This window comes from Microtus pennsylvanicus, chromosome 20 (assembly GCF_037038515.1).
Source record: "Microtus pennsylvanicus isolate mMicPen1 chromosome 20, mMicPen1.hap1, whole genome shotgun sequence".
Lineage (NCBI taxonomy): Eukaryota > Metazoa > Chordata > Mammalia > Rodentia > Cricetidae > Microtus > Microtus pennsylvanicus.
The window spans coordinates 2,626,294-2,654,186 of record NC_134598.1 but is presented as its reverse complement, the minus strand read 5'-3'; the positions used below and the strand labels follow the sequence as shown (position 1 = coordinate 2,654,186).

The 27,893-nt window shown below is 43.4% G+C and overlaps 1 protein-coding gene across 1 annotated transcript in view; it reads right to left on the bottom strand.

The window, feature by feature from the left end:
- Positions 1-23,536: 23,536 nt before the first annotated feature.
- Cand1 (cullin associated and neddylation dissociated 1) overlaps positions 23,537-27,893 on the bottom strand; it is a 43,987-nt gene continuing 39,630 nt past the window's right edge. The window contains exon 15 of the mRNA XM_075954620.1: positions 23,537-27,566. Within this exon, the coding sequence (XP_075810735.1) occupies positions 27,342-27,566 (225 nt within the window). The 3' untranslated portion in view covers positions 23,537-27,341. The remainder of the gene's footprint in view (positions 27,567-27,893) is intronic.

Below are 27,893 nucleotides of genomic sequence, written 5' to 3'. Positions count from 1 at the left end.
GGTATACTCTACCTGGTCCCCTGATTTACTTATGTTTCTGTCTCTAAATTCCTCCTGTTGGCTCTGTTGCATGTGTGTTTTGTGCAGTGGCATGCCTTTGATATGGCCCATCAAAAACATCCACTTCAACTAATTCCTGTTCACTCTGTATGTGTGTGTTCATACATGTAACTTAAATGTACCTATGTTGTCTGTTAAACATTATAATTGTCTGTTCATTGCATCTCATGTCTTAAACTGGTATGTACTTTAAGTCTCTTACAAAAATACTTCATATTTAGTCCAAACTTCATTTAAAAAATATTAAGATGTTCTCTACTCTTGCCAGTTCTGTCATTAACTTTCTATTGCAAGCAGATTTTTTTTCTTTCTGTCTTTTTACAAGTGTAAATCTTACCTGTTAAGTTAAGAACCAGTACAGTCAAGCTTGGACCCATCTCTATAGGTAGATTCTATACTGTAGTTATACTTGATAAACAGCCCTCAACAGCTAGGAGATCTAAGGTATATGGCATTTAAATATTTATTTTAAAAAGCCTTTTCATAACAAAAAAAGACAGTTTGTCTCCTAGCAGCTCTCTACTTCCTCCAAAGAAGACAGAAGACAAATGGGCACAAAACAATGTCCATCCACAATTTACTTCAACTGCCAAGTGCTGACCATTGGGCAAAACTGCCTTTCATCTAAACTGAAGATCTCCAGACGGTGGACAAAATGGCTGGAATCGACAGCCTAGCTGCTCAGGTCAAGGTAGGCTTGGCTTCCTACAGATTTCTTAGCCCACAGGATCTTCTGGAGCCTCACAGGACCTGCACTAAACAACAAAAGGCAAATACAACCTTCAGCGACCATGGAGGACCTAAAGAGTAGCTCTAGGTGCCAACCAAGTAAGTTCTCGGTCACTTTTTAATCCAACAATCTCTGGTGCAGTTTGATAGCTGAGAGATTTTGTCAGTTTAAAAGGACAACCTCACAAAACAAATTTCAGTAAATTACAAATACAAGTTATTAAGGTGTATATCTACAACCCACTAAATAAATATCCAACCTCACTCTGCATGGCATGCCTATCTGTCTGTCCCTTGCCCACCACCGCCACGTGGCTCTCCGCCCAGGACCACCCACCTCTGGAGACCTGCTGTGTGGTCTCGTGCACAGTCCCTGCCTGGGACTGACTGCTCTCAGGATCCACTGCCCGCTTCCTGCCACCACATGGCCTGCTGCCTGGCGCTGCTCCAGGACCTGCAGCATGATCTCATGGCCCACTGCAGCCACCGGGGATCTGCAGCATTTTTACCTAATCCATTTCACCCAGTTTCTCAGGCAATTCAAGGGCCCTTATTAACCTTTTAGATTCTGGTATATTCACTCATCAGCTCACTTGGGACAATTGCCAACAGCTTTTGCAGGTTCTATTTACCACAGAAGAAAGAAAGAATTCTGACAGAGGCCCAAAAATTGGCACTGGGACCTAATGGAAACCCAACTGTCAACACTGCCCTAATAAACCAAGGTTTCTCAGTGACCTGTCCTAACTGGATTTTCAACTTGGCAGAAGGTAAGGAGAGGCTCCAGGTCTACCACCAGGTTCTAATGAGAGGTCTCCATGTGGCCACTCATCAGCCCACTAATTTGACCAGTCAGTCAAATTACAACAAGAAAAGACAGTCTCCATCGAACTTCTTAGAACGGATTATGGAGGTCTTTAGGAAATACTCCCCTGTAGATACCGAGGTCAAGGAGAATAGGTCAGCCATGATCGTGGCCTTTGTTAATCAGGCCAAGTCTGATATTAGGCACAAGTTACAGAAGACAGAGGACTTGCAGATAAGAGCATTCAGGAGCCGTCAGCAGTAGCTCAGGATATTGTGTACAGCAACCAAAAAACCTCAGAAGACAGACAGATGAGGGTCATTGCTGCAGAGAATGCAAAGCAGACTCAAAATATGGTAAGAATCCTCCTAGCAGCCACTGCAGGAGATCCAGATGAAAATAAGCACCAGCTGAGACCTAGTCAGAGACTCCTGCTCAAGGAAGCACCCAGGCTGCAGAAAAACCAAAGTGCTTATTGCAAGGGTGTGGGACATTGGGCCAAGGAGCACCCGAAGAAGTCCAAACATACAGATTCTAACCTGGGATGTGACTCCTGCCATGTGCTGGTTGCAGAATCAGGAGACCTCAGCGCCTAGGGGAGACAGGGTTTGGAACCCCTCCCCAAGCCCAGGGTAACTCTCAGAGTGGAGGGGAAATCTATAAATTTTCTAGTAGATACTGGAGCTCAACATTCGGTATTGACCAAACCCCAAGGAAACCTCTCTGAAAAAAAGTCTTGGGTGTAGGGGACTACAGGTATGAGTCAATATTCATGAACTACCCAAAGAATAGTGGATCTTGGAATAGGCCAGGTATTCCACATATTCCTGGTTCTACCTAGGTGCCCCTACCCCTTATTAGGAAGAGACTACTAAGGTTGGAGCTCAGATCATATTTAATCAAAATAGAGTCTCAATTACAAGTCAGGAGGGACAACTGATCAAATTCCCCCCCCCCCAGCTTGGGGATGAATATAGATTAGACAAGGAGCTGCCACCTGCCCCTCAGGACATGACCACAAGGATAGCCAGTATCCTGAGGCATTTGCAGAGACCTGGGGAATTAACTTGGTAAAACATCATACCCCCAGTACTCACTGAGCTCAAGCCTGATGCCACCTCCATGTGGGCATGGCAATACCCCAAGTCTCAGGAGGCAAAGGAGGGACTCACCCCTCATATCAGGTGCCTCACAGAACTGGGAATATTGGTCCATTGGCAGTCAGCAGCTGACTTGGGCCAGGTTCCCCTAAAGGTTCAAAAACTCCCTAACCGTCTTTGATGAAGCCTTACATGAGACCCTCAGGGAATACCAGAGGACACACCCACAGGTCACTCTCCTGCATGTGGATGACATGATATCAGATGACACTGAAGAAGACTGAAAGGTAAGCACTGGTGATTGTTTGGTACAAAACATCATTGTAACATAAGGGCCTGCTTGTTGGGGTTTCTGTCCTGCCTGGTTCCCACAGCTGTTTAGCCCCAAAGAAAATCACACATAGGGCTCCATAAGATTATAAACTGATTGGCTCATTAGCTCAGGCTTCTTATTAGCTCTTGTAGCTTATATTGATCCATTAGTCTTATCTATGTTAGCCACATGGCTCAGTAGCTTTTTCAGTGGGGCAGGTCACATCCTGCTTCTTTGATGATCTGGGCGAGACTGCAGAAAGAGCTTCCTTCTTCCCAGAATTCTCCGGTTCTCATTGCCCTGCCTCTACTTCCTGTATGGTTGTCACACCTATATATCCCGCCTGGCTAATGGCCAATCAGTGTTTATTTAAAACATAATTGACAGAATATAGAATTGTCCTACACCACACTGTTGTAAATTGGAGCAGCGGGGCTGCGTCCCCGGCGCCCCGGCCGCCTGGCTAGCTTATGCTCCGAAATAATTACACGGACATTGTATTCTTTTAAACACTGCTTGGCCCATTTCTATCTAGCCTCTTCTAGGCTAATTCTCACACATTAATTTAGCCCATTTCTAATCATCTGTGTGTAGCACCCCAAGGTGCGCTTACCGGGAAGATTCTAGCCTACGTCCATCCTGGGTTGGAGCTTCATCGCGTGCGTCTGCCTGGGAGCGGGGAGCATGGCGTCTCTCTGAGGCATCTGCCCCCGAGAAGAGAGCTGTCGAGTCTGAGCTCACTTCCTCTTCCTCCCAGCATTCTGTTCTGTTTACTCCTCCCACCTATGTTTTAACCTATGAGGCCAAGAAGTTTCTTTATTACTTAACCAATGACCTTCCTCCATCACCACACTATGATCAAAAGCATGTTGGGGGAGGAAAGTGTTTTGTCACACAAATAGAAACCTTAAATAAGACACATATATACACATACATTATTCTGGGTCAATGATGTGGATGAATTCTCAAAATTAAAACTTTGCAATGGCCTAGGTTTTAAAAGATGATTGCATGGATATCCAAACCATAGTAAAGCTGATTCTTATGTTGTTTTCCTAAAGGCAAGTTGGACTTTACCAGGCTGAGTACACAGTAGGACAGCAAGTGAAGTCCTGAGTGAGTGAGCTCAAAGTACGTTACTAACGTGGCTGCCAAGTCTAACAACAGTTCAGTCCTTTCGAGGTCAAGAGACACTTTCATAAAATTGTGTCATTTACCAAATCTTCTCTCATTGTGAATTTATACTATAGATTACTAGAGTACTTTCAAAACATGAAGCACATGTACTACTGTTGGAGGAAGGCCACTTGTTGGTTCCCAGATACTTAGCCCTGAAATAATCACACAGAAACTGTATTAATTAAATCACTGTTTGGCCCATTCGCTCTAGCTTCTTATTGGCTAACTCTTACATCTTAATTTAACCAATTTCTAGTAATCTGTGTATTGCCACATGGCTGTGCCTTACCCGGTAAAGTTCTGTCCGGTTCTGGCAGGGCTCCATGGTTTCTCTCTAACTCCTCCTTCTTTCTCCCAGGATTCATTTTAGTTTTCCCTGCCTAGTTCTGTTCTACCCTATCAGGCCAAGCAAGTTTTATTTATTCATTAATGGTAATCAGAGCATACAGAGGGGAATCCCACATCATACTCCTACTAATATGTGAGATTCTTTGAGATCCATTAACAAATTTTAAAAATCAAGATGACACATGCTACCAAGTAGGTAAGAAAGCATATCTACAGATAAACTTATATATGTTTAAACAATCTTTGGCATGACACACTAGGGCAGTGGTTATCAATCTTCCTAATGCTGTGACCCTTTAATACAGATCCTTATGCTGTTATGACCACCAGCCATAAAATTATTTTCATTGCTACTTCATGACAGTAACAGTTCTACTGTTATGAATTGTAATGTAAATATGCAGGATATCTAATATATAACCCCCAAAGAGGTCATGACCCCCAGGTTGAAAACCACTTCACTAGAGTCAAGAGCAATTCCCCGAGGATTGGAGGGAAAAATGGAAATAAATACAGATGAGAGATTTGCTTTTCTATTATATATCCTTTCTAAAAGTTTACATTTCGAACTTTCTGCTATGAAGTGATTACCAATTTAAAAGAACAGTGAATTCCCAAATAAAAATTTCCCTTGTAAAAATAGAGTCTCAAATGGAGCTGCCACAATTCATGTGAAATTAACACATCTGTGTCCACATAACATCACCTTCTATAATTATCTAGAGCTACGGAAGATATCTGTTCATGCTTTCACCCATCTCTTCACTCAGCATTTATGGATTTGTGGAGTGTAAATGCATGCCTTATATGCTGATGTTACAACAACTCAGTGCTTAAAACCTTCTGCCTGCTTGGAGGTTTTGTGTTGCTATATAGACCACGTGTAAAGCTTTCAAGGACAAACCTAAATTTGGGGCAACTGTGACTCAGTTAATCCTCCCCTTGGAGGGCAAACGTCTTTTCAGAAAACTGCAAGACAAGCTGCTAGCCTGAGGGAAAAATGCCTTCAGAGGTGCCTTTGGGGGAAATATCTTCACAAGGTAGCTTCGAGCCTTTATGATTTATAAAGCTCCAGATAAGATAAGATTACTCCTAGTAATCCTCCCTTCTTCACCATCCACTAACCTCCCCACACCACCACCCCCTACTCTGTCTTTGAAATACACCAAACTGTAAGACAAAATTTTTCTCATTTCTCAGTAAAACAAATTCAGAGTCTGTGTGTCTTCCTGTAGTGATTGCTCTTTTCTTCAAGGAACTTCATGTTTTAGCTTTTGTGCTACTGGACAAAGCAGTTCTGTTTTCTAGGGAAGACACAAAGAAGTGATATACAATCATAGGTAATATGGTTAAGGTTGTTGTGTAATAAATAGGGCAGTAACAAGATCCAGAAATGAAAAGATTAGCTTGAAAAGATACACAAAAATTAGAACAAATGATCAAAGTGGTTATCTGGCTGAGACATTGCACTTTGGAAGACAGTGTTCTAGGCAGAAGAAAGAGCCAGTCCAAATGTCTTGAGGTGGCACATGGGGTCATAAGAAGGAGGCTAAAGAGATGCAGCAAAGTGGAGAATAGCTGAAGTCAGAAATGCAATGGACAGTTAGATCCTGGAGGGTAAAGGCTATGTTATGCCCAGATCATGGAGTCCCCCAAAAACCAACTAGATCAAGTCCTATATATAAAAGCAAAGAGCCTTTATTCTTATACAAGTTTGCAAACTCACACTTTCCATGTGTCCAATGAATTGGTATGATCATAGAACCCCAAGCTCAGTTGGGTGGGGTTTTTATAGTAGCAAAGGTAGGGGTGAGAGATTTCTAAAGTTCAGGACCCCAGATTGGCTGACATTTGTCTGTGGGTACTAGCAGGTGATCCTATCTACAATGGGTGGAATGTTAGAAATTTCCTTAGGATGGTCTCTTCCTGGGTGGAGCCAGCCTATGACTTGGAACCAAGTGCTGCCTACTATGGCACCTGTGTGGCCTGAGCCCCATGTGTGACCAACCTGCCCTGGGCCCCACATGGTCTGGGCCCCATTATGTGTGGCCAGGTTGCCCGGGGTCCCACAACAATATGAAAAGTTTTGCTTTTCTAAGTATAATGAAAAGCTCTAGATTATGTAGTGGTATGATTAGATTCACTTTCTAGAAGACCACTCTAATTTCTTGGCTGAGACCAGTTGTGAGGGTTAAGTTTAAATGACTGAGCTTAAGAGATCTGCAAAACAAAAATGCCTCTAATCTGTAAAACCCCCTGCCCAAGGACAAACAGCTTCCTGGAATTCTGAGGATTGTTGCTCCTGTAAGACAACAAGCCACTGTTTTTGTATGGTTTTGGTCCCTTTAGGAGACAAGTCATGCCCACTCCCTCCCCCATCCGCTGAGGCAGGCTGATCTTCAGCTTCTGGCCTGAGCTCGCTCTCTTTTCCATCTTCCTCTTGGAGAGGCAACTTTGCTTCTGCCTCTCTCCCCACTTCTCTGCTTCCCCCCTTCTCTGTCTCTTTCTCCTCCTCCTCCTCCTCCTCCTCCTCTCTCTCTCTCTCTCTCTCTCTCTCTCTCTCTCTCTCTCTCTCTCTCTCCTCTCTCTCTGTCCCCCCTTCACCCTTCCTCCTCCATAACCCCCTGAATAAACATTCAACCTCACCCTGCATGTCGTGTCTATCCATGTTTCTGTCTTCTGCCCACCCGCCATGTGTCTCCCTGCCTGGGACCAGCCATTGCTCAGGGACCAGCAGCCGTCTCTGCCTGGGGCCCACTGCCTGCTACCACATGGCCCACCACCACTGCTCTGAGACCAGCAGCCGTCTCTGCCTGGGACTGGCTGCTCCCAGGGCCCGCTGTCTGCTACCACATGGCCCGCCACCACCGCTCAGGCCACCTCTCTGGGACTGGCAGCCATTTCTGCCTGGGACTGGCTGCTCCCAGAGCCTGCTGTCTGCTACCACATGGCCCGCTACCACCATTTGGGACCTACAGCATTTCTGCTGCCTACTGCCACCGGGGATCTTGCAGCATTTTTTTTAAAAAACACTGTAGCAGAAGTTATGACAAAAAGAAGGAAGAAAAGAAATGAAAAGAGAAAAAGAGACAGAACTGGAGACCCTGGGCCTCCAGGTACAGGTGAGCTGAGGGGCTGGCTAAGGCCATGCCATCCCAGGCACGGGCTTAGCACAGGAGACAAGCCGAATTGAATGCCAGTGAAGGGAACAACTGAGGCCCTGAAAGCCTGCGGTTGCAGGTTCCCCCATCCCTAGAAACTGCAAAGGGTTGCCGGGAGCTCAATGGTCAATCCCTTGGGTTAAAAGAGATGGTTAAGCTGGCTGAGAAGGGGACACTCACGATTAGTTGATTTGTTGTTTGGAGGAGCTGCGTCCAGGCAGATGGAAGACGTGGGTCGTTGTAGAGAAGGTCCTTGGGTCCTGATTCTGCCCCAGGAGGGAGCTCAGAGTCCCAGACGACGCCTAAAGCCGGAACTCCGGCTCCGGGTAGAAGTCCGGGGCGCACTAATCATCCAAGTCACGAGGCACATTTGTTATTCTTAAAAATGATCCCTGGGCGGGCTGGCGGAGCCTGCCATGAGAAAAGCGGCTACAGCTTCCCACCAGCGGGAGGGCACGTGCCGTGCTGGCGGTGGTGGCGGGTAACAGACACATAGACACAAAAGATAGACATAAAGGTAACATATTTATTACAAAGAGAGAGAGAGAGAGAGAGAGAGAGAGAGAGAGAGAGAGAGAAGGAGGAGGAGGAGGAGGAGGAGGAGGAGGAGGAGGAGGAGGAGGAGGAGGAGGAGAGAGGCAAAGCCCTGTGTGTACACCAGGAGAGAAAACAGGAAGAGAGAGCAATGGTGGGCGAGGTCAGAGGTTAAAAAGGAGTGGGCGTGGCTAGGGCAGGGACCGAAAGAATAACAGTTTTCACTTCTGTAAACAAGGTGGGTTGCCCCAACTGCCCAGGATCTGCTTAATCACACACAGGCAGGAAGTACTTCAGGATGTTTGCTCCACTCCCCATTGGACAGAGGTAGGAAGTATGTAGCCTTGAGGGTATTGCCTTTATAAGCACCAAACTATGATAGTCATGGCCATGACCATGGGAATCCCAGGTCAGGTGACCTTACTGCCATCTTAACTGAAGTCAGATGACTTCACTGCCATCTTAACTGAGGGCCAGATCAGGTGACCAAGTCCCGCCATCTTTACTGAGGTATTCCCTGCCTGGTCACCTGGTGCTGACTCTGTTACATGTATGTTTTGTGCAGTGGCATGCCTTTGGTAAGGCCCACTAAGAGCATCCACTTTGCCCAATTCCTGCTCACTGTATGTGTGCATACATGAGACTTAAATCCACTTATGTTTACTATTAAATGTTATAATTGTCTATCGATTGTATCTCATTCCAGACTACAAAAACAATAAATAAGTCTCATGTTTTAAACTGGTATGTACTTTTAAGTCTCTTACAAAAATACTTTATATGTAATATAGTAAGCTGTTCTCTACTCTATCTTCAGTTCTACCTTGAGCTTTATTGCAAACAGTTTTTTCCTTCTTTGTTTTTCACAAGTATAAATATTACCTGTTAAGTTGAGAGCCAGTACAGTCAAGCTTGAACCCAGCTCTCCAGGCAGATTCTATAACTCATCTAAACCTGGTAAACAGCCCTCAATTGCTCAGAGATCTGAGGAATATGGCATTTATGTGGTTAATTCTTTACCCACAGGATCTTCTGAAGCCTGGCAGGCCCTGTGCTAAACAGCAAAAGAAAAGTACAACGCCCAGTGACCATGGAGGACACTGAGGAGTATCTCTAGGTGCCAACCTAGTAAGTTCTCTGTTATTTTTCAATCATTAACTCAAGTAAAATTTTATCCTTCTCAAAGATCTCAGATGCAGTTTGACAGCTGAGAGGTTTTGTCAGTTTAAAAAGACAAACTCACCAAAAAATTTCAGCAAAATATGAACACAAGTTATTAAGGTGTGTACCTGCAAGTTATAAAGTTGTGAAGACAAGTACAAGTTCTCAAATTTCTCTCTCACGCTGCCTTTCATAGTCTTAAAGATACTTTTCATTATGCAAATATATCTGTGACAGCCATTCTGATATAAATGTGCTACTGTTTAAAACTTATGTTTTCACAAACCCCAAAATTCTCGTGAGTTCCAGGGTGCTAAGTTGAAGGATCCACCTTAAAAAGATCAGACACTCCCCTCTCAATTTCTTTGTCCTAAAAATATTTTTACTAAACTTAGCTTTGTCCTCTGTTCTGCCAATACCTTAAACAGGTATAAGAGACACCAGACATGTCCGTCAAACATCGGACAGGAGCAAAGAGACCAGCTACCCCAGGATGTGACCAGCACCCAACTTTCTCAGGTTCTTCCCCCAAAGACGATGATCACAAATAAGCAGGAAGCAATCTTGAGATCTGCCATCCCAATTTCTTTAACCTGTTGTGTCTAACCTCCTACCTTTTTGTTATAAAAAAGAGGTGGGACAGACCCAAAAAGAGGAACATGGGATGTACTCACTCATATTTGGTTTCTACCCATAAATAAAGGACATTGAGCCTATAATTAGTGATCCTAGAGAAGCTAAATAAGAAAGAGAACCCAAAGAAAAACATATAGGCATCCTCCTGAATGTTAACCTTCATCAGGCGATGAAAGGAAACAGAGACAGAGACCCACATTGGAGCACCGGACAGAAATCTCAAGGTCTAAATCAGGAGCAGAAGGAGAGAGAGCACGAGCAAGGAACTCAGGACCGCGAGGGGTGCACCCACACACTGAGACAATGGGGATGTTCTATTGGGAACTCACCAAGGCCAGCTGGCCTGGGTCTGAAAAAGCCTGGGATAAAACTGGACTCGCTGAACATAGCGGACAATGAGAACTACTGAGAACTCAAGAACAATGGCAATGGGTTTTTGATCCTACTGTACGTACTGGCTTTGTGGGAGCCTAGGCAGTTTGGATGCTCGCCTTACTAGATGTGGATGGAGGTGGGTGGTCCTTGGACTTCCCACAGGGCAGGGAACCCTGATTGCTCTTTGGGCTGACAAGGGAGGGGGACTTGATTGTGGGAGGGGGAGGGAAATGGGAGGCAGTGGCGGGGAAGAGACAGAAATCTTTAAAAAATAAATAAAAAATAAAAATAAAATAAAAAACATCAAATAAACAAAACAAAACAAAAGAGAGATGGGAATGTAATGGTCTCTTTAAGAGAAAAGCGACACCAACTCCCTCCTCTGCTGAGGTAAGCAGATCTTCCTTCTGCTTCCAGCCTTAGTTTCTCCCTTTTTGTCTTCTGCCTCTCTCCCTTCTCCCCACTTCTCCCCCCCCAGCTCTTTTCCCTTCTTCCCCTTCTCCCCTTTCTCTTTCTGCTCCAGAACCCATTAAATAAATACCCACTTTCTCTGCATGGCATGTCTAATGGTCCCTGCCTGGGACCAGCTGCCTTCATGGCCCACTGTGGTCTCATGGCCCACTGCCCGCCTCTGCCTGTCAGGGAATGGTGCCATTTTCCTTTTACCAGGTCACTTGGGGCCATTCTCTCCTACCCACTTGTGTCAGAGTGTTGGATTACAGTCCACATTAGCTAACTTGTAACCATTGTGTTTGCATCAGATACCAGCTCCGTGGTGATATTGCTTAGGGGTTCCATGACACAGGCACAGCAAGACATTTGGAGCTGACCAGCCCACAAAGGGAGTGAGTCTGAGACCAAAAGCCTTAGTCCTGGTACCTAAACACTAATAAGAAAATATTATGAACAACAAGGACCAAGCAAGATCTCTTCTGACCAAAGTGGTGGTGTCACCAATGCATTCACTTTTTGATAAACTCATTAACCCATTACACATTTTTGCTCTCTGTATGTTATTCTCCAATAAAATTTTAGCCCTCTCTTCTATTCCTTTGTTATTTCTTTTCCTCAATTTTCTCTCTCGAATTATAGAAAAATTAACTTCCTCAAAAATTTTACAGATGTCTAGTTTCTATTTACTTCAATTTGAATAAGAATAGAGACTCTTTGTTTTTACATACAGGACTCAATATCCTGGTTGGCTTTGTGGGACTCTGTTATCTGGGCATAATACCATTGTTTAAAGTGGCATGGTATTCAATCTCATTGTCCTTAATGGAAGCCGACAAGGAGGAGTGAAATTACCTGGCACAGGGAGAAGGAAGCACAAAACACACAACAAACCTGCTTAGGAGTTTATTAGAGGAGACGTGTACAGACCTGGTGAAGTCAGTGTGCAGAGAGGGCTGAAGATGGTGCATCCAGCTTTTAAAGGCTATCTAGCACACGCACACAGGGGGATGACATAATCATGTCAAACGCACATGCATGTGTGCAAGGGCTTACATAGCTGCACCATACATAGGTGAGGCAACCACACTGCATGTGAATCACACAGGGCCTTTTAAGGTCCCTGGGGCAGCTAGGTATTTTTGCATGGCCCTGGAACCTGGAAGTGCCAGCCATGCTAGTTGGCTAGAATCGTTACATTCCACCCTTTTGTTTATTATAAAAATTTGGGGAGTCTGGGGTCTTTAATGGGTGGGAATGGGGCATGGTCAGGTCTCTTGTGGCTGCTTTCTGCTGATTTTGTGGGCATCATCAGGTCTCTTGAGACTGCTTTGTGCTGATTTTGTGGGTGTTGGATATTATGTCCAAATCCATGGGGTCCCCACAAAAGCCAACAAAGGAGACTGAGTCCCATATGTAAAAGCAAAGAGCCTTTATTTTAATCAAGTTTGCAAACTTGGTCTCTCTGCATGTCCAACATATTGGAATAACTGGAGAGCCCTGAGCTCAATTAGAATTGGGTTTTTATAGTAGTAAAGGTGGGGAAGAGGGGTCTCTGAGGTTAAGGACCCCGATTGGCTGACATTTTTCTAGGGGTGTCCTGGTGAGGTGCAACAGTGGTTAGAATGTCAGAGGTTACTTTTGAATGGTCTGCTCTTGGGTGGGGGTTGGGTAATCTCAGTTTGTGGTGTTTTTCTGCTACCAGGCATTGTCTCAGGGTAAACTACTGAGACTCAGGCCTCTTATTTAAATTTATCAATGGCCAGAGTCCCAGGTGATAATGGTTGGAAGTAAAGAATTTCCTTTGCATAACCTGCCCAGACTTAGATTATCATGGCTAGCCCCCACATTGAGAGTTGAGGTGCTTGACCACATCTTGGGGTAGCTGATTAATTTTGTGTTTTTATTTAGGGCTCTGTGAAACTGGTTGGCTGGCAGCTTGGAACTCACGAGATGCTGGAAAGGCATTATGTTTGGAAAAAAATTTAGATCCTGGTGATTAAAGGAGGGGAGTCCCAAGATGGAAGATGGAGGGGATTTTGAGAGGGTAGAGGAGAGAGTTTCCCAGAGATTGTCAAGACCAGGAATGATAAGAGAAGAATTAAATGATACTTATTCTGGGAAAGTCTGGTCCATTTAGATACGTCCAATTGGCTCCCTGGAGCTTATGAAAAAGTGTTTGAAAAGAAATAAATTTTAGACATATTAAAAGCTTATGATTACAATAGTATGGTGTTGGAATAAAAGATGGTGGGGAGGAGGGAAGAAAAGAAGGGGGAATTATTAGAAAGGGAAATTGTTAGACCCCTCAATGTTGTACCTGAAGCAAATCTTAAGGCATCTCTTTAGCATCATGGTATTACCTCAACATCCTGGAGACACTGCTGCAGTCAGAGATAAACCTGTTATGTTAAAATCTGTTTTGTGAATATTTTGGAGTCTGGGGCAGTGAATGTCCCCAAACTTGTTATTGTTTCTTACTACCTGGGCTTTTGGTAATCTTTGTACCTCTGGCTCTATGTTTAATAATGGTCCCTGTAATAGCAGCTGATTGGTTAACTGGAAATTTAAGTATGACACTGGAGATATAGAGAAGTTGGTAAAGCAGATACGAGAAAGAGGAAGAAGGAGAGTATATGGAGTTTTTGGCACAGCAGAGTTGAGTAAGGTGATGAGACTTTTATTTTTCTGGAACTGGAGAAAAAGTGACTGATCTTTGGTGGCCTCTGGAACTTAAGGAAGCAGGGCCCTGTTTGAGTATTTGAGGAAGTATCTTGAGCTGGAAGAGTAAAAGGGTTAAGATGCAACAGGTGGATCCAATGAGGGAGTCCCTAGAGCTTGGCAGCTGTGGGAGTTGCAAGAATTACTTTAAAGGGGACCTACCATTTAGGGGTAAGGGGTGTTGATCTTGTGGGAGGGAGAATAGTACCTCATCTTCTAGTTTAATTGGTGGTGGGCATGGATTGGCACATGGTTGAGGTAATGAGTAGTTGGTAAAATCCCATAATAGGAAACGAAGATGGGATAACAGCAGAATAAGCAGGTGATCAGGAAGGGGAGAGGTTTTAGGGGAGAGGCCAGTAGTTAAAACTGGCCGCCCATACATGTGTTCAAAGGATGAGATGGAAAGGGGGCTTTGGGGGAGAGCCCTAAGCCTAAGAAGACCCAGAGGCAAAATTTTTACCCAGTCAAGGTGAAGCTCCTGGACATCTTAACAAGAACATTTTTTTAAAGGAGCAGTTAGTTTGTTCTACCTTCCCTGAAGACTGAGGATGGTATGGGATATGAAAATGCTAAGAGCCTTAGATAAAGTTTGAGAGATCTGGGAGGTAAATTCTGGGCCATTATCCGACTGAGGAGAGGTTGGAATTCCAGACAGGGGATAATTTCTTGGAGAACACTGGAAACTGGGCCCTCTTGTTAGTGGTGGGAAATGCTTCAATCCACCCAGACATGGTGTCCACCAAAACCAGGAGATATTTAACTCATCTGACTGTGGGCATATGGGTAAACTCAAGCTTCCAGTCAGTTCCTGGAGGGGACCCCCTAGCCTGTTGAGTAAAAAAAGGGAAGCTATGATATTTGGTCTTGGGATCTGACTTTTGACAGATTTTACAAGAGGCAGTGATAGATTTTAAGAACTCTAAATCCTCAGAGGTGGGTTGGAGGTGAGCATTGACAAAATGAAACAGAGCTTTGCTACTAGGATGGAAGCGGTGATGTAGGTAGGATAGAATTTTCTGGGTGTTAGGGAGTGTCTGTGAGAATGTGGGCTGTACTGTATAAAGCCCCTGAGGTGATTGATGTAGGTTTGGGCTCTGGAATGCTGCTGTTCTTGAAAATAATGGAGCTGTCAGTCTGATGAGACCAACAGTGAATAATACCTATAGTTTTGGGGAGATGGGAGGCTTTTAACAAGTCCATAATGTAACTTTAGTTAGTTATGGATCCTTCTTTCATTGTTAGAAGCCCACACTCCTTTCAGATAGCTGCATGGGACAGGAGGATATGAAAGGCATATTTGGAGCCTGTGTACACATTTAAAGATTGTCCCTTTTGCTAACTGGAAGGCACAGGTAAGGGCTATTAATTCAGCCTGCTGATTAGTGGTATGGACAGGGAGTGCCTGTGCCTCCACCACCCCAGAATCTGACACTGTGGCATAGCCTGCTCTACGGGTCCCCTCACATAAAAACGAGTGTGTACCAGGTGTAAGTGGTCTGGGACAGTTTGGCCTTCTGTATATGTGAGGGGTGGGGCAGTAGATCCTCAAAGGTTTCTATGAAGGATGTTAGGTTGAGGTAGGAGATTTGAGATATTAAGGGGTGGGCAGGATTGGAAAGTGACTGTGGCATCTTTTCCTAGTGTCACCTGGAGGGAAAGAACTTGGGAAGGGTAAGGTTTGTAAGCCTTTGTAAGTTAAGAGATGGGACTGATTGTGGTGGGTGACCCAAAGGTTAGTTTATTTGACTCAAAAATAAGCTGAGCAGCTGCTAAAGTGCATATGCAGGGTGCCCAGTCCTGAGTGGTGAGGTCTAGCTTCTTTGACAGGTACACTTCAGGTGCAAATCAAGGTCCCAGATGATGTCCTAGAACCCCAAGGGTATATCCCTCCTTCTCTGTTACACAGAGAGAGGACAAGTTAACTCTGGGAGATGAAGAGCGGGAGCCTGGATAAGGGCTTGCTGGAGTCTCTGAAAGGGTTTAGGGAAGAGGCTCATGCAGAGAGCTGAGAGCTGCCTCATATAAGGGGTAGGTGAGGAGAGAAAAAGAGGGGATCCAGGAACGTAGGAAGCCAGCTATTTCTAGGAATGATAAAACCTCTTCTTTTGTGGAAGAAACTGCAAAGTACTGAATCAGCTTTTTCCTGTCTACAGTAATAGCTTTTTGGGTTGGGGTAATAGTTAATCTCAGGTAAATGACCTTAGAAGGTGAGACTCTATAGCACTTTTTGGACAAGAAATTTAAAAGAGCAAAGATATCAGTTTTGCTAATCTCTAGGGATGGACTGAAAATAAAATATCATCTATATACTGTATGAGTTTAGATTTAGGGTGAGACAGTGAGAATAGATCAGAAGCTAAAGCCTGACCAAATAGGTGTGGGCTGTTCCAGAATCCCTGGGGAAGGACAGTCCAGATGAGCTGTGTGGAGAGGTGAGGGTCAGGGTTAGGCCAGGTGAAGGCAAAGGTATTTTGAGATTGAGAGCTGAGAGGAATAGAGAAAAAAGCATCCTTGAGGTCTAGAACTGAGAAGTGGGAGGTTCCTGGAGGGATAGTGGAAAGAAGTGTGTAAGGGTTAGGTACTACAGGATGAAGAGGGACCACACTGGAGTTAATGAGCTGGAGGTCTTGAACCAGGTGATAGGTTCCATTAGATTTTTTTAACAGCAAGTATAGGAGTGTTAAAGGGAGAAGAGGTGGGGTGAAATAGCTTTTTTCTTAGGTCAGAGATAATAGACTTAAGTCCCCCAAGGGTCTGTAGAGAGAGGGGGTACTGCGTTTGGGTAATGTGCTTAGTAGAATCTTATAATTGGATAATGATGTGGGAATGGTGTTTAACAACAGAGGGGTTTTGGGTGTCCCAGACTTGGGGTCCACCTGAAAGGCTGGTAGAGGAAAAGACATATTGGAGCTGGGAGGTTAAGAGGCTAGAAGGAGGTGGAGGGGAGCTGCTGGTGAATCTGGGATAAGGTGAATGGAAGGAGCAAACAAAACTGAAGCTCCTACTTTTGCTAAAAAAAGAAAAAATCTCTTCCCATAAGAAATACCGAGCAGATTGGCATGACTAAAAATGAATGAGTGAGATAAATACCCCTAAAAGCACAGTTAAGTGGTGGGATCTGCTGAGGTAGATGAGGCTGTCCCCCGACCCCAACAATAGGGAAACAAGGAGAGGTGGCCCCCAGAATTCCCTCAGTACCGAGTATGTGGCTCCAGTGTCCAAGAGAAAGAAGATGGGCTGTCCTGATACCATGATGTTTACCCATGGCTCCCTGTTACAGATGGTGGTTGTGTTTGAGTCAAAGGAGCTTAGATATAGGGAAACTCCTTCCATCTGCCTGTGTGCTGACAGTAGTTAGAAAGCTCCCACAGAATATTGGAATCAAAGGTGCCATTAGGCCGCCACTTTAGATTGTTACCTAAATGGTAATGAGGCCATTTTTTTGAACAAAGATGGACAAGTGTAAGTCTGTAAGTAGAGCATTAAGTCCTGGGGTTTTAGGGCCTCTAAAAGGCATCCCAAGGGGGAGGTTGGATTGATGGTCTTTGAGGGCTTGTTGCTCATAGCTGAAACCATGAAAACCCACCAGAACAGTGACATCACAAGGCTTATGCGAGAATGCCTCCTCTCTATAGGTGCTGTGTAAAACAGCAACACCACAAAGCCTAGGAAGATGTCTCTTCTCTACAGGCAGGGTGTTATAGCCTGACTGGCTCTGGTCTGGGTGACTCAGAAGCCAGAGAAACTAGAGGCCACTCCGAGTGGTCTGTCACAGTGGGACCACTGAGTAGTGGTCCAAAAGAAAAGAAAAGGAGAAAAATCCAAGGACCCTGGGGTCCAAGGTGAACGCACTGCTTGGTGTCTGCAGTGCTAGCATGTATGGACCACCCTGGGTTGTCCGATATGGTTTTAGCTGCGGGAAGCAACCAGAGATGAATGCCAGCAAAGGGCTCAATTGTAGCCATGAAGGCCATGGTTGGGGGCTTTCCACCTCTTTCTAGGAACACCAGAAGATTTCCTGGAGCTCCACAGTCAGTTTCTCGGGTTTGGAGAAATGGTTAAGCTGACAAGAACGGGGGAAATTCACCAACTGAAGCTGGTGGTGTGTGTAGAGGCTGCCCTCAGGCATTTGGAACATGTGGTTGTGGGAAAAATACCCGGTTCTGGATCCCGACCCTGGGAGAGGGGCCAGAGGGCCTACTGAGTGTCATGGCACCAAAGAAATTACCTGGTGAGAAGAAAGTATGAAACACGCAACAAACCTTCTTAGGAGTTTATTAGAGGAGACGTGTACAGGCCTGGTGAAGTCGGTGTGCAGAGGGCTGAAGATGGTGCATCCAGCTTTTAAAGGCTGTCTAGCACATGCACACAGGGGGATGACGCAGTCATGTCATATGCAGATGATGGAGCTCACGCATGCGCATAGGGCTCATGTAGCTGTGCCATATATAAGTGATGCAACCATGCTGCACGTGGGTCATGCAGGACCTTTTAAGGTCCCCGGGGTGGCTAGGTATCCTGAGGGTTTGTCTGCCCACGTGCAGCCCAGGAACCCAGAAGTGCCAGCCATGCTGCTTGGCTAGAATCCTAACAAGGAGTACTGTTTCTCATTCTTTGTCCAGGATCATGTTTTCCTATCTCCCGAAAAGCTGAGGAGTCTTTCTTCAGGTCTTGGAAGCCATGGAACTCAGAATAGACAGAATTCCCAAAGTCTTAGTCATTGCGTAGAAGCACAAATTGCTACCAACTAGCTGTGCATAACTGTCTGTGACGGTTAAATTTGGTTGTCAACTGATTGGATCCGGACTTGATTAAGAGGGTATACCCATAAGATTTCTTTCTTTCCTTCTTTCTTTTGCTCTTTTTCCTTCCTTCCTTCCTTCCTTCCTTCTTTCATTTGAGACAGGGTTTCTCTGTGTATCTTTGGAGCCTGTCCTGGAACTCGCTTTGTAGACCAGGCTGGCCTCGAACTTAAAGAGATCCACCTGCTTCTGCCTCTTGAGTGCTGGGATTAAAGGTGTGAGCACCACTGCCTGGCCAGATTTTCATAATTAGGTTAACTGAAATAGGAGGCCCTACCTTAAGCATGGGCAGTACTCCCCTGGAGGCCCAGCGTAGTTTCATCAGAGCCTCCGAGAGTTTTAGGTCGGTCTGGCTTCCACACTCCAGACATAAGAAGGACCAAGGGAAAAGCTTTTGCCTTTTGCCTGTTTTACTTCCCATCTTGTTGGCAAGTTCATCTGTTTCTGCCACTGCCACTGTTTCAATCCTTTGCTCGCATTAGAAAGCGGATTTTGACTTTACAATACAGACCAAAGATCAGTGACTCTAGGAATCTTCTGGACCTTCACCACCACATTGATACTGTTGAGGAATCCATCCTCATGGACAGAGCAGCTCCTAAGTTTTCATCCTGTCTAGTGTGAAGACAGTCATTGTTAAACTACCTAGACCACATCAATTAAGCCTACCTAAAATACTTTTCAATATATATTCATTCTGTTGGTTCTGTTCCTATAGAATAGATTAAGTAACAACACATGGATTGAAAAGAAGGCTCAGAGGTTGAGAGCACTTGCTGCTCTTGTAGAGGAGATGGGTTCCCAGTACCCACCTGAACAATAGTCCTTAATTCCAGTCCAGAGAATCCAACATTCACTTCTGGCTCTGTGGGTACCAGGCACGCATATGGTACACATATATGCAAACAAAACACACAGACAAATAAAACTAAAGTACTTTTTAAAATCAACACATGAACTGTAAGAATGGAGATGTGTCTGAGAAACCAGCAGCATTTATGAGTTTACAACAGACCAAAGAGCACAAACAGATGCAGCAGAAAGTCCTTGCCATTGTTGTTCCATGAACAAACCTGATTATAGGCTAGGGATGGATTTATCAATCATAGTGCTTCATCTTTCAGTTCCTTTAGTCTTATGGTAGATTTGACTGTGCAAGGCAGAACTGGTATTATAGATCCAGACCTATTCAGTCAATTCTCAAGCAGGAACCAGTGCCAACCACTCATAAATGGAAACTCAGTGCATATTTTATTAAACTGCATAGGTTGGGTTAGCAAGTCTTGGTGAGAGGTCTCTATCATGAAGCGGTCTCAGGTTAGTCATTCAGGAGGAAGAAACTGCGGCTGTAACTTTTGTACATCGCCAATATGTGCTACTTCCCTGACCCTGACCTGAGGGAGGCTTTGCCAGTTCCCATGGGTCTCAGGCATTAGGGTCCTTGTCAATAATACATCCATTCAGGACGTCATCAGCTTCGCTCAGGGCTTTCTCTACTCCCCACAGTGTCAGAGTTAAGGCTGTAACCGCATTGGTGAAGTGATGAGGTTACTGGGTTTAGCTGAGTATAGAGCAAGGGCTAAGTAGTAACACTTAAGGGAAGCAGCCGAAATCAAGGAAGAGAACAGGAACTGCACAAATAAGTTTTCTAAAACATCAGGAAGAGGCGAGGCAGGAAGAGGAAATGGACTGCAGGCCTCTGTGATGTTTCACTGACTGAGGCTCACAGAACTTGATGGCTAGAAGAATGTACTAGGTGAGTCTCTCCTGTTGATATAAAACATCACGGCAACTTTCATCAAAACCACTACAAGAAAGATCTTGGAGTTTAAACAGTTCAAATAATCAGATGGAAAAGTCCAATACGGCTAGTAGTGATCAGTTGAAACAGTGGGTGGTTTCAGATAGAAGTGTTTGAGATCTACAGTACATGATGACTGTAGTTACCTTTCAAACTTGTTAAGACAAAACTTCCCTCCAAAAAGTATTTGATGTATTAGATGTGCTAGTTTTAATCACTTTGGTACACACACACATACACACACACTTTGTGAAGCATTCATATATTCCATTCTAATTTGTCAATTTATGATATAAAATTTACAAAATTAGGAAAAAAGAAATAAGGTAAAGATTTGATGTGGGATTCCTCTCTGTATGCTATGAATGTTTTATTACCATTGGTTATTAAAGAAGTTTTGGCCAGTGACTTAGTAAAGTCAGCTGGGAAATCTGAAGAGGTATAGAAAGTAGGCAGAGTCAAGGAGATGCCATGTAGCTGCCAAAGGAAAAAGACACCAACCGCCAGTCAGAACATTACCGGTAGGCCACAGCCTCATGGCAATACACAGATTAATGGGTTAATTTAAGATGTAAGAATTATCTAGAAATATGCCCAAGCTATTGGCCAGTGTTGTAATTAATATAGTTTTTGTGTTATTATTCAGGTTTGGGTGTCCCGGAAACGAATGAGCAATCTTTGTCTACTCTTGTTGACGGAGATTAATACAAGAGTCATGGGTATGAAATGTAAAATGAAGGTACCTAAGCATGCTAGAAAACATGTGAAGTGCCAGTCCTCTCAGGGAGACAGTCGTTCTGTTTATACAGTAATGAAACTGGTAAGGTTGCCTTGGAAGGAGGGGACAGGGCGGCTTAGTCTATAGTGATGGAGAGGTAGAGGGAGGGGGAACGAGGCAAAGCGTGAGCTGTTAGTGGTAGGTGATTGGCTGAAAGGGATTTGTGAGGGGCACTTGACACTCTACTAAAGTATACAACTGATCTAACCCTTCTCCCTCACTCAACTGCCGTCTGTTTTTAACCAACCTTGCAAATGAGCTATTGGATGTCAGCATGATGTGCTCTCCTACTAAAGCATGGTCAGACGTGCTGTGTCATTTCAAGTCAAAGCAGAGAGTATGTGATTCATTTCTCACTCCCCTCTACTGCAGAAACCAGCATGTCTCAAAATGGCGTTTCTGGTTATCCTGGGTCCCAAGTGGGCTGGGAACAGATCCCTCCCCCTTAAACACTGTCAACACCAGTGTTCCTAGAAGAAAGCATGCTTGTTCTAAAGTCCAAACTATACTGGTTTAGTTTATGCTGTCCTACATTTCTCCAGCAATGTCCTGCCTTCTCAGCAATGCCTTGAAGCATTCTTTCTAGTCCATTTTCGAAACCACAACTCATCTTGCAAATACAAATGACTAGCTTTGCATCCTTTTCCTGGTTTGCCAAGTCCCTGCAAACTCAAGGTCTTTAACCCCTGCCCATCCCACTTTCACTACACCCCCATTTAAACTAGTCACACTGTCCTTTAACCTGCCATGCAGACATGCCTCTAGGCTTTTGCCAATGTCCTGCTACATGCAGTAGATTTCTCTTGTGTATCCCTAGCTCCAGAAGAGAGCTTCTCTGCCCTAACCCACACCGTTTTATACTTGCCCCACTACCATCTACTAACCCACACCCAGCTTTACACTTGCCCCACTACCATCTACTTACTAACACCTTTTGTGGCTGAGCCCTTCACCTGATGATCCACAGGAGCAGCAGCAAGGGCGTTTTCTTTCGGAACAGGCCCTTATTTCGGTGTTGCCTGCTCCCCTGTGATTGTCAGTGTGCACGCAGGCTGTGTAAGAGCCCCCACAGCACATTTCTCAGAAGCGGTGCTCATCTGGGCAGCCTTGTAAGCTCGTCTGACTTCTGGCTTCTTACTTTGTAGAGATCTGATGTTGGAAAACAAAGTGTTTAATGTTTTAAGTGTAGCTTTTATTTTTATAATTTGTTACGTTTATTTTATGGGGAGGGGGTGTCCATGCACACAGTATGCATGTGGGGGCAGAAGACAGCGAGCAGGAACTATTTCTCTTTCCAACACGTGCACCCATCCCAAGAATCAAACTCAGGTCAGCAGGCCTTTACCCAGGGAGCCATCTGGCATCCCTAAATGTAGATTTCAACACAGAAATCCTCTATGCAAAAAAAGTATTCAAGGTTACCAAGCCCAGTTACCATTCTGCTGTCAAATTCCTGGATAAATTAACCTCGCTAATATTTCGTTACTGTGCAAAAAAAGTAATTAAATTATCATCATTGCTGATGCTATTTCTTCCAAGCAAGTTGAGTCTCAAAACTCACTCATTCAGTGGTCTTATTTCAAAGATAATTTGTGGCAGTTCTTCAGCCATTTTGCCCTATCATCTTTAGTCTTCAAAAATTCCAAGGAATATCAAGATTCATACTAAATCACTTTTTCTCTGATCCTGAGCTAATTCTAGAAAAATAGCAAAAACCTGTTATAGTCAATCTGACTTGACTGTTGTCATATATTCTTTGGAAACATGAAAAAGATACCAATTTGGCATGATTAGGAAGCAAATTAATGAGCAAACTTATGGAAAGGTTTTTGATTTTAAATCTCTTTCTTGGCTGGGCAATGGTGGCTTAATCCCAGCACTCAGGAGGTAGAGGCAGGTGTACCTCTGCAAGTTCGAGGCCTGGTCTACAAGAGCTAGTTCCAGAACAGGCTCTGAAGCTACAGAGAAACCCTTTCTTGAAAAACAAAACAAACAAAAAGAAAATCTATTTCTTGGGCTTGGGTGTTAAGAACTCAAGTGCATTAGACCCTTTTGGTCACCAGGGTTTACACGCTGCCCACCAATTTCAACTGTTTCAAACACTTTACACTACCAGCCCTTGGTAATCACATTTCTGTTAAGTATGCCATGTTATATCCGGAGGAAATTACATGACTTCCTAAAGACCGTCGATTTATAACATTGGACACTATTGTGTGTAAGAGAAAGCTGTTTTCACTGAACCATGCTAAATGGCACAATCAGTTGATTATAAGCAACACCTAACTGTATAGTAAGATGAAAACTTGATACATAGGAAGAACTCTTAGTAAAGATGAGAAGTTTACCTTTTTTCAAAGAGACACCTTTTTAACTGATGCTGGATACAGTGGCTAGAGATGAGAAAATTCTCAAAAAGAATGGATCTAACTGCGACAATGCAGAGTCCCCTCATCTGGGGACCTGGAGCAATCTCTGCTGGCCTCCAATCTTACAACACACACTCAACAAATGTAAACTCTTAACAGGGTCAACATCCAAAATCTTTATCTAAAGTAATATTTCTGGTCTACTGCAGTATAAAGTCTGAAGGAAAACATGGATTTTATTTCTAGAATAAGGAACCAGGAGTTTATTTCCAAATCTCTTAGGAAAGCCTTTCTTAGTTTACAGATGGCGATGATTGCAAGCAAATACATGTCTTACACTAGGCGTACAGGTACATACACATTTAGCTGTCCTCACCTAAGCAAGCAGTTGCAGTTTTGTTTAAATGTGGGAAAAAAAAATCTGTGAAACAAGCAAAGTAACTTTTCAGAGTAATAGCTTATTACAAGTTAGTAAACACGGGGCTGCCATGGTGTCATTCAGAGCACAACTCTATAGCTTTTCAGCCATGTGTGAGCATTCCCATGTCACTCATGAGCATCAACTATTCCCAAGAGGCTAAATATGCTAACCCCAACATTTTGTTTCAAATAGTTTTCTTCCTACTCTCTCTCTCTCTCTCTCTTGAAGACCTGAGCAAAACAAACATTCCAAAACCACCCCAGAGACCTGATATTAAAGGTTTGAAGGATCCAACATAGAACTTTAATCTACTAAATAAAATCTTTCAGATTCTGTCTCATTGATACTGTAGGTCTAGCAGAAAACAAGCCCATACATCACCTCTTGGTCATTTTCAGAGTTGGTTGGTAAAATGCCCAAGGAAACTAAATGTCCTTTGGGATACCATGCTAGTTTTCCAACATAGAACAAAACCATGCTACTGAAACCCGAATGTCCTAAACTATAATATAGGTCTTCCTATAATCCTTATTAGTATTACCAGGAAAACAAGCTACTTTTGTACTGAAAAGGGAAAAATAAATAATTTCCCTTTGTGTTTTTCCTAAGAAAGCAGCTTTACCTGGTGAGCTCTGGGTAGCTGCTGGCACACTCCTATTGTGTTCCATTTTTCAACCAAACATCAATTTTTCACTCCACAGAGTTTAATTAAAGACTGTAACTTAGTAAAAATGAAATTCAGGAAAATCAACAATTTGAATTTTTCTTGAAAGCTTTCACATCTAAAATCAAATTTTGACAACTTTAAATTTTCTTCCCTCTTTTTTTTTTTTTTGGTTTCTGTTTTTCAAGACAGGGTCTCTCTAGGCATCCTTGGCTGTCCTAGAACTCACTCTGTAAACCAGGCTGACCTCAAACTCAGAGATCCACCTGCCTCTGCATCCCAAGTCTGGGATTAAAGGCATGTGCTTCCACCACCCTGCTTCTCAGTTATAAGTGAGGCATAAACCACGTCTTCAGTTATAAAGCATCACTATACACTTGCTCACGTAAGCCAAAGTGGTTCTGAAGACTCAAGACCAGATTAAAGAAAGCATCAGCAGCTAAGAATTTTATGGATGTCAATATGTTCAACTTCAATCATGACTTCTTATACGAGGCTGAGCTAGATACAAAAATATTAAAACACCCTATAGAAGTTAATTGTGTATGCCCCTGTGCTGTTATTGTTTATGCAAGGACTGTGTGGATTAAAATGGACTCATTTGGTTGCTCAGTTATGATTAATTTATGTAAATATACAAATATTGGACAAAGCTATCATATTCCAATCTTTTAAGAATTCTAACTGCTAGTAAAGCAGCAGCTTTTAGATATCACTAATAAAATATGATTAAATAGTAGCAGTCAGTCCTACTAAACTTATAAATAACTCTTGTTAGACTTCTTCCTTCCTAGACTTTTAAGACAGTCTAAACCCAAAACTCAATGCATATTGAGCTTTCTTTTAAAAAATTCCAAATAGATTTAAGCTAACTGCAATATATTCATAAAAATTGCCAACAGCTTGCTCTCACACTACTGAGGTCTAGGAACCTCCCTGACAGAGAAAGCCAGGCAGAAGCCCTTCCCTCGCATCTGGACCTACATTCCCTTCTACTTCCTTCCACCTCAGATCTCGAGCACATCACTGTTAGTGTGGCTCAGCACTTCAACCCTGAGCATTCCTGATTCCTCTGCTCTGTATGGATGGGAACTGTGACACTATATATAAAATAGCCATTAAAGCGGTATTTTCTTCAGAAAAGAATTTATCAACGTAGGAAAATGAGTTGACTTGCAAGACTCAAAACAGACAAACAAAAACATAACATGTACCTTGAATTCAAGACAAACCAAGGGAAAAAAAAAACAATGAAAGTATATGGGCTTAACTTTAGGTAATTAAGACAGTCACAGAACACATGACTGTCAAAATGTCCAGACCTAGAGCCTGATGAAAGCAATAACCCAAATCTTAACTACATCCTCATCTATACATAGTAATGCATAGTGTATAACCTACTAAATGAGTTTTATGCAAGTTAAGATATAAAATTGTTACCTACTCTATTTTGACAGGGCACCAACTTCATATAATGTTCCAAACCAATGTATAATGGAAATCGTACCAATGCCTTCTGCAGCAGCTGGCATTCAGAGTGCCAAGTTGTTCTCTTATTCACCTGTTATAGTATAGTACATGGGTCCAATAACTGGGAAAGTGTTTAACTTCACAGCTTTACATCTCACGGTGCAGTTTTCAGGCTGATTGACACTGATCGCCCGATCTAGAAACTGCCCCCTTCAAGGCATGTAAACATCATCTGCACGGCATGAAGAGATGTTTTTATTTCAGAATAGCTCTCACTGTCAACAAGAGGACCACGATCTGGAGGAGGCGGCTATAGAGGGAATGTTAGATAAGCCTGCAAACCACAACAGAAAAAAACTGCAAAAGCTTCGCTCCCCCAGCAAACAGCCAACACTTACCAAAAACAATACGGAGCTTATGACAAGAGACAGGCTGGGGAGGAGGGGGTTGTAACTCAACTACGAGAAAGCTCCATCTAACAAAATGAGTAATGGGCAGCTTCAGATTTCCTAAAAACGAAACTTGAAAGCGCAGGTGAGGTTTTTATCCTTCAGTAACAAAGGCAGAACCCAAAAGGAGCGACAGTCTGGCTTTGAGAACTGCTCGGCAGAAACACACACACCAACATGGAACTAAGAAAAACTAAGTACTTAAATGTATAAGATAATTTCAGAAAGTATAGGGTTGCAAATTGCTGTGACTTGATTTGTGGAACACATCTGTAAGTTCACACTGGCGGTTAAAAAGCCAGTTTCAACATTAACTCCCCTCTCAGCAGGAGATGGCTTCTGTGCAAACGTGTCAACACTGCATTGATGCTTATTTGAACTGGCACTGTGAATAATCTGTACATGCTGTGTTACAGATAATACGTATTTGTAAACCTGTTCATGCAAGATCAGTGTGCACAAGGGGATATTGTTAAGCCTTATACTTAAGAATGATACTTTATCTTTGCTAAGATGCCAATCTCTGAAATATAACATCTTAAATGGACATTCTTATCTGCCAGTTAAAAACCAACTTACGTTGCTGAAAGAGGATATACAAGAAAACAAACATGGTTTTTGTGTTGCAGAACTGATTTTAAATGAGAGAATTTATAAAACAAGAAATCCATGGTCACAAAATTTTAACATTTTAATCCTACACATTACAGGGCAAAGAGATACTGGACCCCATCTCCACATTTCATACATCCTAACTTTAGTTCCCATTTCAAATGTTGCCCTAACCACTAAAAACATTAGTGGTTTTACAACCTCTGGATTATGGAAATACAGATTTCTGAAGTAAATGCTATAAAAACAAAAATGGAAGAAAGCTGAACAAACTCTCCATGGAGGAAAACAAATGGAACATCCCGAAGCTTCTAGACACTTCTCTTCCGTGTCAATGGTCAACTTGTCAACTCAGTGCATTGTGCGGTCAAGTGTAATGGTCCCCACGAGTAACACACGTCTAACTAGTGTCCATTGATTCCAAATTAGTGGATGAAGAATCTTTTTGGATACTTTCAAAGATGGCTGCCAGCTCAGGGTTAGAGCTGATCTGTGACTGGAATTCACTCATGAGCGGGCTCTTCTCTGCCTCTGGAATGGTTAGCAACGCTGCCACTGCCCTCATAGCGGATCGTTTTAACTCGTCTTGCTTTTCAAACTCCTGCTTGACAGAGTTTGCCTTTACCTGCAATACAAAGTAAAATCAGATCACATGCCATAACATTAACAAAATGTATGCAGACAGGAACTCCTGGTCCATACGTAAGAGATCTGCTGGACAATGTTCTTCCACGCCTTTAATCCCAGCACTCCAGGAGGCAGGCAGGTGGATCTCTTTTGAGTTTGAGGCCAGGCTGGTCTACAGAGCTCAAGGACAGCCAGAGCTATTAACAAGAAACTCTGTCACCAAACAAAAACAAAAAGACAAAACAAAATACCAACGAACCAACTAATCATCAAAATCCCAAACAAACAAAAGCGAGTGAGGGATCTAATTTCGGCTTCCTTGTGT